At 37.2% G+C, this 12,285-nt stretch overlaps 1 protein-coding gene across 9 annotated transcripts in view; it reads right to left on the reverse strand.

Annotated features, from left to right (window-relative positions):
* AAGAB (alpha and gamma adaptin binding protein) overlaps positions 1-12,285 on the reverse strand; it is a 61,467-nt gene that overhangs the window by 31,208 nt on the left and 17,974 nt on the right. For 8 of the 9 annotated variants that reach the window (XR_002323719.2, XR_002323718.2, XR_002323716.2 and 5 more), the window contains exons 2-5: positions 10,087-10,277; positions 9,669-9,765; positions 9,203-9,292; positions 4,059-4,142 (exon numbers count right to left, since the gene is read on the reverse strand). Coding sequence is in view for 6 of the 9 variants with exons in the window: in XM_020982755.2 (XP_020838414.1) it covers positions 4,059-4,142; positions 9,203-9,292; positions 9,669-9,765; positions 10,087-10,277 (462 nt within the window). In the remaining 3 variants the exon portion in view is untranslated. The remainder of the gene's footprint in view (positions 1-4,058; positions 4,143-9,202; positions 9,293-9,668; positions 9,766-10,086; positions 10,278-12,285) is intronic. The other variant, XM_020982778.2, reaches the window with a different exon arrangement.

Below are 12,285 nucleotides of genomic sequence, written 5' to 3' on the forward strand. Positions count from 1 at the left end.
AGTAAAACTGAGTTTCCTAGATCATTTCAGTCACAGGATCAGAGAATTTAGAGCTAGAAGCTGGATCCCTGGAGAACATGGCTCATGGAAGGGGGGATATTTCACAGAAAACTGGGATTAGATGAATGAAAAAGCACTTCTTAGGCATTTACTCCATGCAAAGCATACCAACAGAAAAGCAAAATAAGTTGGACCTGACTATAAGGAATCAATATGTTGTCAAAGATTTTCTGGGGGATGGGTATTAACCTATTTCAACAAGATGGTGCATAAAAGCTGAGTGAAGTGAGCAGAACCAGGAGAACGTTGTACATAATAACAGCCACACTGTGCGATGACTAATATTGACAGACTTAACCCTTCCCAGCAATACAGGGATCTAAGACATCTCCAAAGGCCTCATGATGGAAAATGCTATCCATATCCAAAGAACTATGGAGTTCGAATGCAGATCGAAGCTATTTTTTTCCTTCTGTTGTGTTTTGTTTCCTCTTGCTGGTGGTTCCTCCTATTGGTCTTAATTCTTACCTGCAACATCACTAATGTGAAAATATGTTTAATAGGAATGTATATGTATAGCCTATATCAGATTGCATGCTGTCTGGGGAGGAAGAGGGGGAAGGAAGGAGAGAAAAATTTAAAACTCAAAAGCTTATGAAAGTGATTGTTGATAATTCAAAATTAATTAAAAATTTTTTAAAAAAACATAACAGCAAAAAAAAAGGAGCATAAGAATTTAATAGCCCTAACAGTTAAGAAACCCAGAAGAATGCTGGTTAATGGAACTGGTAGACATTTTCTTTGGTGTGCTCAGAAAGGGTTTTAGATCCTTGCTCCTTAAAGCCACCATTCCATCAGAGGGTTCATTCCCAACTTCTCTGAAGCTAGAGGCATTTCTAGACAACAGAAATCTGTGTGAATGGAAATGAGCTTTGTATACAATCTTCCCGTCCAAATCTTCTCATCTTAGTTACATAATTGAGTCCCTTCATTTCCTGGGACTAAGGAGAAGGGGGAAAAGGAAATGAGAGAATGAATTTTGATTCAAATACACTAGAGAGAAATCCTCCAATCTTGCAAATCACTTTTCTTGCTGTGACTGATTTCCTAGCATGATCAAGTGGCCTTAACTTCTGGGTTCCAGTCAGCTTTAATACCACTGAGCCCCTTCTCCCACTCTTCTCTACATGAGACAACAAATGGCTCAGCAACAAAATTAGGGACTTCACATTCACACCTGGAACTGGTACTGGAAGCAGGGGAGGGAGATGGGAGCGAGGGGACAGAGAAAGTGCAGAATAAAGTTTACTCAAGATTCAATGAAAGGCACAGAACCTGGCCTAGAACTTGGGTCATCAGATACTCTTCAGAAGATGAATAAAGGAGGACATGGCTTTAAGAACAAAATAATGCTTATGCTTCTGGGGGAATGGTACTAAAAACGAAAGAACAGGATATCCTAAAATCTAAATTGGTTTTCTAGGCCTGCATTTTACATATAGGTTATATATAAAGAGATGGGAGAGAAGGAAAAAATCTAGGGAAAAAAACTAGCCAGTAGACTTAGCCTCTAATGAATCAGGCTGGCCTCTCCCTTAAACCACAAATCCTCATTCAGGGAACATGTAATTGGTCTTTGGGTCTTACTAAACATATATTTTATTTGGTGGCAAAGCAAAGGAGAAGGAAAGTAGGCAGGAAGCCACTTTGTCTCCAAGTTTTGAATTAACTCTAAATATTCTGATGTAGCACTACTTTCCCTTTCAATAGCAATTAAGATCCCAATACAATGCAAAGACAAAAAACTCAGTCAAATTCTTGTATTTTCAGTGCTACCTGACACGACAATTAAGTTTTAAAGTATGTAACAGAACTGGAATCCTGTACGTCAGCTTGGTCTTTGCCCAAACTGGTTTTACAAGGCTCTAGAACCTATATTGTATAAAGTTCAAGATTTCCATGAAGTTACCACATGTACCTTGACTGTTCATACAAATATTAGTCTTCATAACACAAAAAGGATAGCCATGTTAATTAATGGAGCATTTTAGGAGAAAAACACAATTTATATCTCCAAAACTATGTTGAGTTGGTTTTTTTTTTAAAGACTCGGTACCTGAAAGATTCACACGCACTTAAAAATAAGTAAAATGGGTAAAAAAAAAAAAGTCAGAAGCTAAGGAAATCCAGTGTTTTAATACTACAGAACACAAAGGCAACTAAAAACTTGCAAAGATTATCCAGAAAGCTAGCACTCCTCCATATAAACAAAGCGTGATGCAGGTTCATTTCATTTTTAATTCTGATACACTGACATTGTGCCAGACAGAGCTTTAACAAATTCAGAAGACAGAAGAGACCTCAGGCACACTGTAGTCCCATGTAAAAGCTCAGCTGAAGGAACCTGAGTTTCATTTCAACCTAAAGTGACTGAAGAACATGGTGAGATGCTCTAGTTTTACAATTAGAAGTAGTCCTTGGGATGTGTAGCAGACATTTTATCAGAACTAAAAGAGATTATCCCCTTTAATAATTTAATAAATTAAATTTTTACAAAGGGCTTCCAGAGCAAAGGAAGATGGTTTTTTATTCCCTTCTGGTATTTACTGGTAGTGCAGAATATGTTTAAAGGCAACTCAGTACTAGACTAAAAAGGTTATTAGAGTATGATGAGAAAAGATCACAAGAAGACTAAAAGAGGAGCCTAGTATGCCCTAGACAAGCCAGGCATCTTATAACTTCAAAATCATCTCTCTAATCATTCCTTTCTCTCCATTTCCACTAAAACTACCTTAGGCCAGGGCTTCTTCAGCTCATGTTCAGACTCCCCTAGCAGCTTTAGGATCATGCTTCTAGCTTACAGGTTTCTCCCTACTCTACTCCACCTCACAGAGTGCTGCCAGACTTAGCTTCCTACAACAGTCATTTCATGCCACCAATCAATTCCAAAACCTGTATAATACTTCACTCCTCCCCTTCAGGATAGGGTCCCAAGTTCTCATTCCGGCATTCAAGGCTTTCCATCTTCTCATCTTCACCCGGCTATTACTCTTATCTCTACCATTCCCTAGCATGAAACCTCAATTCCAAGGCAATATACTGTACTCCCCAAACAGATTAGGCTCTTTCTTGATGCCAAGATTTCTCTTAATCTCTCCACCCTTCCTTCCCAACCTATCAAAATTCCACCAACTCCACGGTAAGAAGCAATAAACATGAAGAGTTAGAAGAAATAAGGGTAGGCTTATATGAACCAATACAGAGGGAACAAAGCAGGATCAAGAGAAAAACAGATGCAATAACTGCAATAAAATATAAATGGAAATACTAAAACGCAATCCAACTTAGATTAAATGCAATGAACAATCTTGGTCACAGCAAACAGACAATGCACTACTTCCCTCCTCTCAATAAAGAGAAGGACTAAGGGTATTGAACACAGCATATGCTGTCACACTCAGTTACTATGATCAGTTTGGTCTTGTTTGACTTTTTCTTTGTTGCAAGGGAAGATTCAATTGTGGAGTGGGAAGGATATTGGCAAAAGGTTGCGATGAAAAAAAAAAGACAACAAAAACCCTTCACCTATTCTTCAAAGTCCAGTTCAAGATGTCTGGGAAGCATTCTCTGACTATTCCAGCCCATATTGATTTATTTCTTTTCTCTCAACTATCACGCTCATAGCCAATGACTATTTCGGATTTGCATTTAGTTACACCATACTGTATCATTACTCGCTTGTTTATATTTATGCCTTGTCTCCTCAGACTATACGTTTCTAAAGTACTGAGACCTATTTCACATTTTACTGGGATCTCCTTCAGGGCCTACCACAGACCTTTGAACATGAGTGCTCAAGAAATATTAGCTGAATGAACAAACAACTATACACATGTGCGAAGCTCTTAGAAATGCTACTTTTGTCTCTTCTACAAATGGGGACCAGAGTGTAACTAAACTTTCTCTTATCCAAACAGGTTAGCAAAATTAAAACTTATATCATTTTTCAATGGATTCAAAAACAGAAGATATGGACTCCTTTCAGTGCAGTTACTTACCGCTTTTCATTACTACATTTGACCAGACATTGGCATTCAAGGCTTGTATGATTCTCTTTACCCCCGTAGACTCTGGGAAGTCATCTAATTGAAGGAGAGGAAAACCAAATTTTACTCAAATTATGTTACATGTATAACTAAAAAAGTTTTTATAAGTACCTTATACATAGTAGATGCCCAGCAAATGCTGAGTACATAAGTAAATCTAATTGGTACTTTGATTGTCAAGCAAATTTAGAGATTACTCCACTACTGATAAGACTATTCTGTAAACTAAACTCCATAAAGTGATAGACCACTGGATCTGGAATCATGAAGAACTGAGTTCAAATCTGGTCTCAGATACTTACTAGCTGTGTGACCCTGGGCAAATCACCTACCCTGTCTGTCTCAATCCACTGGAGAAGGAAATGGCAAACTACTCCAGTATTTTTGACAAGAAAACCCCATGAATATATGGTCCACAGAATCACAAAGAGTAACACACAAATGAATGATATAATGGACAATGATATTCTATGCAAGACAGCTATCCCTAGGACTTTGGGACTTCTAGATACTAACAGAAGCAATAACAAAAATTGTCTAGAGAGAAACTGAGGGGTCTTTGAAGGTAGGGACTTTGTCCTCTACTCAGTGAGTAAACCCAAGCATCTAGTATAGTGCAATGAATCCAGTAAGTTCTCAAAAGAGATAAATGGTAACAATATAATAATAACTAATATTTACATAGCATTTTAAGGCTGGCAGAGCACTTTACAAATATTATCCCATTTTATCCTTACAATCACCTTGGGAGGTATATTTTATCACCCCCATTTTACAGATGAGGCAACTGAGGCAGACAGGTTAAATAACTTGCCCAAGATCACACAGCCACACAGTGTCTGAGGATGAATTCAAATTTGGGTACTGCTGACTCCAGATTTAGCATTCTATTCACCATGCCACCTAGCTGGTTGCTACTTAGTAATGGAAAGTGCTTAACTAAGTATTTTCTGATCAAAAAATAAAGATTTAATATGTGGCAAGTAAAGTCATTAGAACTTGTCATTGTAACAAACAAAAGGACACTATAAACAAGAAATAAGACACTGAGAGATCTTCTTCTAAACAATGGGACAGTCATCACAGCCACATTTCATTAGGATGCTGTTAACTTTAAAATAAATTACATGGGGAAGCATTCCTTATTTTACGACAACTACTGGGAAAGCTGAAAAGCAATCTGGCAGAAATTAGGCTTTTGGAGGAATGGCTGAAGAACCTATGGCAGAGAAATGTAAACTGACTACTACAACATCATAAGAAGTGACAAAGATGAGGAACTTACATGAGAAAATTTATATGAAACAATACAGGATAAAATGGAGCCCCAGAGAACATCCATACAATGAGCAGGGCTTAAACAAAGAAGGTGAATTTGGAATAACCATCGTAACCAGCCGCAGTCCCACAGAAAGATAAGGAAATGCACATGTTCTCTGTAGGTAGAGACGTGAGAGATGACAGACATGGACCACTGCACAGTTTGCCAGGGTGGACATTGCACCAGCTGGTTTAACAACTATTTTTTCCTGTTATAACAGAAGGCTCATTTTGCATGTATGTATGGGAGAACTATGATGTAAAAATAACAGGCATCAATAAAGTATATCTTCAAGAAAAAAAATTATGGTCTAGATAACAGATATAAAGTAGCTACCTTAATGGAAATATTTATACTTTCAGTGATTTATAATTTCATGATTATAGAAGGAAAAGACTAACATTAGAAAGCATTCTCAACTGATTAAACACCCATATTCAAAAAGAGAAAACAGGAAGGGAGATCTCTAATGGCACGGCATGCCAGAGGGCTCAGTTATTGGCCCAACATTTTTACCAAAGCCTCAAATGAAAATAGGCTTATTGAATTTACATATGATACAAAACTAATCCTTTAGAAGAATTCAAAAATATCTCAAAAGGATGCAACAATAGGCGCAACCCAAGAAGATGAAATGTAACAAGGATCAATGTAAAGACATATAATTTAGGTTTGAAAAGTAGCTGCTTAAGGATAGGCCAAGGGAGGACTAACTTGACAGTAGTTCATGTGGAAAAAAAGAATGGAAGCTAACACAGTTGCTGCTGCTAAAAAAGCTAATATAATCTGAGACTGAATCAATATTAATACTGTTCAGTTTAAAGTAGGTAATAGGCCCACTGTACTCACTGATAATCTGACAACATCTGAGATATTATGTTCAGTGCCAGATACCATACTTTAAAAGACAGAACACATCCATAATGGTCACACAGCTAGAAATAATGTTTTAAGGAAGCTGCTAATTAGCCTTGGAGAAGAAAAAAATTCAATTCCGGTTAGAGCAGGGTAGTGGGCAGAATATTATGAAGATCTTCAAATAGCTGATGAACTGCCATTTGGAACAGAAAAAAGACTTATTTCTGTTCCAGAACTAAAAATCAAGACCATTAGGAGGAAGTTAATTTCAGCCAAGACAAGGAAGAACTTTAACAAATAGCTGTCTAATAATGGAATGGCCTACCTGTCAAAGTTAAAAAGCATTCAAACAAAAGCTCGATGGCTATCTTTCGGGAATGTTGTACAAAGCATTTGTATATTGGAAAGGAGCATGGACTAAACAACTTCTGAGATCCCTCTTAATATTTTACTTCTATGAAGAAACTGGTTAAGGTTTGAGTCAGAGTTGGAAAAGAATAAGAGAGAACTACCTTTTCAAGAAAAAATGACAATATATCTAGGTACCATATTATTAGGAAGGCAATAATGAAAAAGTTTAAAAAGATCTTTTCCTGAAAAAAGGGCATTTAGGATACCTCACAAAATATAAAACTCATATCTATTCACTGTTGCTGTGAAATTCAACTCCTAGCATTCAAGAAGCTAGAAGTTCAAAAGGATAGTAGCAAAAAATGACTTAGATTGAAGCAGCTAGGTGGCGCAGTGGATAGAGCTCCGGCCTTGGAGTCAGGAAGACCCAAGTTCAAATGCAGCCTCAGACAGTTGACACTTACTAGCTGTGTGTCCCTGGGCAAGTCACTTAATCCCGATTGCCTTACCAAAAAAACAAACAAAAAAAGTCTTAGATTGACCATGCTGAGTTTATGCAGGCCTGATAACATCCCCAGTTGATACACTGCAAACACTTCCAGTATTAGTAAGTACTTTTAGACCTAGTGAATGAATACACCAGGGGACCAATAAACCAGATGATTAGCAAAACAAAAACAGTAAAAATCAGAAACAAAAAGCCACAGTGGTTTGAAAGCTGAAAGCTGTTTGCAATGTTAGGCAGCAGATCAGTACAGCCACAAGAGGCAAGGTGTTTCAGCATGTTGTTGAAACTTTGAGGCTGTTTTATACCTCTTTCTGTAAATGTTTTGAGAAAGTGGGGAAGGCAGACAATACAACCACTTATAATGACCCCTTTAAAAAGCCCCAACATCCTGGCTGGTCATTAGTCTCGATGCTACAGCTTAGTACAGATGCAACTTTAGCAACACAATTAAACCAACCCATCAAAGTCATCCTGTTAAAGAAGCTCCTCCTTTTAAGTTGATGTTACATAGCTTTCTAAACACAATGGCTACCTATCTTGTCATTTCAGTTACATATGTGTTGGATGAACCAGAAAGTTAGGATCTGTTTTCCAATATTAGAGTTGTTATTAATTTTAAGGTTAACTGGGAGCTCAGAGCTTTAGGTAGAAACAGGGTATGGTATAAATGAATTGAAATTTTAACAGAAAATATTTCAAAATAAGAGAAGTGTTGAGCCTTGAAGTTAGTGTGATAATAAAATTCTAAAAGAAGAAACATTCACATTTTAATAACAGAACACATGTTCAGGGAGGTTTTAAAAAAGACAAAGAAGGTATTGTTTTATTTGTTAATCTCCATCTTCAATACTTTTTTAGAATTTGAGAAAAATAGCCTAGATCTTTCATTTCAATTTTGTGCTTCCATCATCTGACAATATCTTTCTTCTCAAGGAGAAGACATTTTGGAAAACATCATAAAATAAACTGGGGCACAGAGGGATTCTAGAAATACCTATTTTCATACCAACTTCCTAAAGAACACTCATGAGGTTTGTATGATCCCCTACATATTCCTCAGTCTGCTATTCAACATTCTCTATAACTTAGCCCCAGCTTGCGTCTCCAACCTCATTTCTCATTGCTCCTCTAAAAGACCGGCTATTCTAGCCAGACAGGTTTCTTCCCTGTCCCCTCCTCACCAGGACCATTTCTGTTCCTTCCCTTTTGTTTCCACTGCTCTTACCTATAATTCCATTCCCCCGCCCCCGCCCCAGCTCCAATTAAGAACTACCTTTCTCTAAGTCCTGTACAACTCTGACCTCCACAGGCCCTCAACTCCTCCAGTGCTTGCTATCCATACTACTCACCTGGCAGTTAGCACATTACCCTAGTATCCCAGCTAAACTTATTACAAACTTGTTGGCACCTCTTCCTACCCCCAGCAATTAGCACAGTATTTTATATACAGTTGGAACCCAAGAAATGTTTTTGGATGACAATGAAAATGCAGAGTCTAAAATCTGATGATACTGTAGTGTATGAAATCCTCCTTTGGATACTAGGAAGAGCCAATTTCCTACACTGTCCAAAACCTACATGCTCTTGCATCCACGGTTTTTCCTACAACCTCCTTTAACCAGAGCTACCACCTCAGAGAAACCATGCTAAGTTTGCTTGGCTCTAAGAGATCCAAAAGAACAAATAAGTAGATACGACAGTCCCAGGGTCACTTTAGGAATTCAGTCCTCAGTTGCTAAAAGATTGAGATAGGGTGCGGGGGAACCTCAGTTCAACAAAATCCATTATGAAGAGGCAGACTTTAGCATTTTTTGTAAAAAGGGTAAGAAAGGGTCTACTCCACTAATTCAGCCTAAACAAGAGAACTTTTTGCAAATTATTGACAGTCAAGTGAATGAATCATTATTTATTCTAAGTCTTTCAAACAGGTTAAAAATGAAGAAAGCTTTCTGATTTTCATTGTGACTCTTGCCACATGAGAGAATGTATTTGTATTCTCTCATGCCTAGCTTAGATTGCTGTTTTCTACTGAAGCAGATATACATTATAACCACTTACCATCTTCCTCAGGTAATTCTTCTGGATTAAGTTCTACCAACTCAAAGCCATGTTGGATGCACCATTCTTGAGCTTTTGGTCGGTTTACACCTAAAGAAAGTAAAAATAATATGTGCACGAAGATAAAACACTAAATGCCACCAAAGTACAGGCTTTATGCCTCTCTAATTTTCCTCCTTAACGACAAGTTTTAAAATGGGGAAATTACACATATATCTATAGATATAGATCTATACAGACATATGTATATCTACATATATACAAATGAAACTAAAGATTCCTGACCAAAAATTTTTAAAAGGCTCATTTTCAAATACTTCATACTTTTTCAAAAAGCCTTTGGCTAGCTAAAAACTGTCAGAAATATAAAGCCTTCAACATACTACACAGCATTTTAATTTAAGGAAATGCTCATATACTCTGCATACCAAGAAATTGGCAAATGTGTACTATTTTAGCATCTCACCATTTTCAGACACTCTGTCACAAACCAAGATCATCACCTCTGGTTGCCATTCTTCTGTCAATGGAAGCCATGATGAAACACTGTCAAGACCAGATTTCTTGGGGAAAATATCAAAAAGTACACATTAAAAGATGGTTTGCATCAAGCTGCCCCTCTCCTATCCCCACTAAAAAATATAAAGAACACCAAGTAAACCAACAAGGTCTCTTATAGGGACCATGAAAATACAAGTTCTTGGGGCAGCTAGGTGGCACAGTGGATAGAGCTCTGGCCTTGAAGTCAGAAGGACACTGAATTCAAATCCAGTCTCAGATACATGACACTTACTAGCTGTGTGACCCTGGGCAAGTCACTTAACCCTGACTGCCTCACCAAAAAGGCAAAAAAAACTCCAACCAAACAAAAAACAAGTTCATACTTGGGTGCTGTCAAAGTAAACAATGAAAGCCTGGACAGCCTCTGCGATTTCAGCTGTGACGAGGAATCTATTTGCCACCACACACAGATTGATGTCTGCAGAATAGTATTTGTTATCAATAGTCCAGGGGTAAAATCTCACACCATTGTTGGCAGGCGTATCTGCAGCAAGATCTTCTGTTCCAAGAATATCTGAAAAAGAAAAAATTGCACAAAAGTTAATATGTAGATTGCAAAACCAATACAAATTATCACATTTAACTACTACAATTTACAGACTCACTGGATGTGGGATTAACCAAACTGATACTTCAGTTGTGTGTGCCTTTTGTATGTAAATTCCAAAGAGGCTTATATTTTAATGTATATTCTCAAGTATATCCATAGAATCTACAATGGGAAAGGGCATTAGAGATCATCTAGTCTAAATGAGGATATTACAGCTGAGGAAAATGAGACCAGAGAGAAATGCAGGGGCTAGTTCAAGTTCACACAGTTAATAAAGAGCAATGCAGGCCATAAATTCAGGTTCCTTGTCTCTACGTCCAGTGCTCTTTTCATTATAGTGTGAGAAAACAGTGAGTAATAATAGTGAGATGTTCTCTAACTTAGTGACTTTTTCATCAACAAGTATTTACAGATGCAACAATAATGACAAACAGACGAGACAGCTGATAGGAGCAGTCTTATAAACAGCCATCTGTTCATTCACCAGGGAGAACACTGATTTATGCCAGGTGGACAGAAAAGAACGAACACTAATTTCATTCATTTTACTATCTGGGAATTTGATGGAAGAAGGAGGGCAGTAACAATTCTGGTGAGCTTGTATAGGTTGTGACCTAATTAGCAAACTGCAGTAAACGCAGGGTTAACAGTGACCTGCTACTAAAATAGGTGATCTAGCCACATTTCTTGGGCTAACCGCCTATATATTTTTAGCTAATTAAATATCAGATGCCATTTCATTTAGATTTATGTACATTCATAAAGTTTCTCCGAAAATAAAATTTTATTAAAATTTTTGTTTCACTAAGACACTTTAAATAAAATTTTAAATGTGCAATTTCTGACACAGTATAGCTCTGAGAAGATGTAATGAACATTTTCTAATATAACTAAATCCTCTTTTAGAAATACACAGGTGAGGAGGAAATAACTTTAATTGTGCTGACCTTAGGGCAAGGAACCAAGCCTCAACATATACAGTGATATGAGTGACGAACAAATAAATACAGGTGTGGGTTATGGAGTGCACAGAAACAGTCTATTTGACCACTAGCTGAATCATTAGAAAAACTACAGTTATAAGACACTAATTTTGAAAAGACAAAGCACTCTTCATGCTCACAACTTACAGAATATTTATAATCAGGACTTAAATTTTAAATCCTAGAAATAAGAATATGCACTTTAAAACCCTCTACCATTTTGGTTGGTTATCATAGCGTGAAAGGATTTGGGGAGAAATGAGGAAGAGACGTTGACAATACATTCCAGAAGGGGGCAAGGAATACATCAAAAGCACATATTCTTTCATTTGCTACATCTGTCATGCTGGTCCACATCATTACCATAACAGGCTGCCTCAAAAATGAGATCTCTCTGAAAGGACAAAAAATTCTATGAAATTATTACTAGTACATTCGTTTATCTTTTTTTTTCCATTTCCAACATCATTGCTCTCTTTATTTTTGCTACTTAAAAGTATCATTCTCTTATTCTCAATCTCCACATATGTTGTCACCCTCTCTTCTATCTACTAAGAGTGTGATTAGGCTATGCTAAGATTTCACACAAGCCAGATTTTGGAGGGGTGACTGGGGTGGGAGGGGGGTTGGATGATGCAGCAGAGATTAGGGAAGGAGTATATTCTACATTCAGATTAATACCATATTGCCTTTATTATAAGGAAACATAACCTTGCTCATGACAAAATCTCCTAAACTGTCAGTATGTCATGGAAACTACAACCTTTTCTTCTGAAACAATTCTATTTTGAATTTTACTCCCTCTTCTGCTTTTTTTCTCTTGGTTAAAGCCCTAGTACTCTCAAAGTGTTGCTATTTTTTTATTTGTTCTTCTCCAAACCCATGCCTATGATTCCTATTACTATCAACAAAAGGCTTATGCATCCATTGAAAAGGCAGAATTTGGCCCTGCATCTTTAAGAAATGATCTGCTCCTTCTGCTTAATCTC

Source organism: Phascolarctos cinereus, unplaced genomic scaffold, assembly GCF_003287225.1.
Source record: "Phascolarctos cinereus isolate Bilbo 61053 unplaced genomic scaffold, phaCin_HiC Scaffold_3;HRSCAF=262, whole genome shotgun sequence".
Classification (NCBI taxonomy): domain Eukaryota; kingdom Metazoa; phylum Chordata; class Mammalia; order Diprotodontia; family Phascolarctidae; genus Phascolarctos; species Phascolarctos cinereus.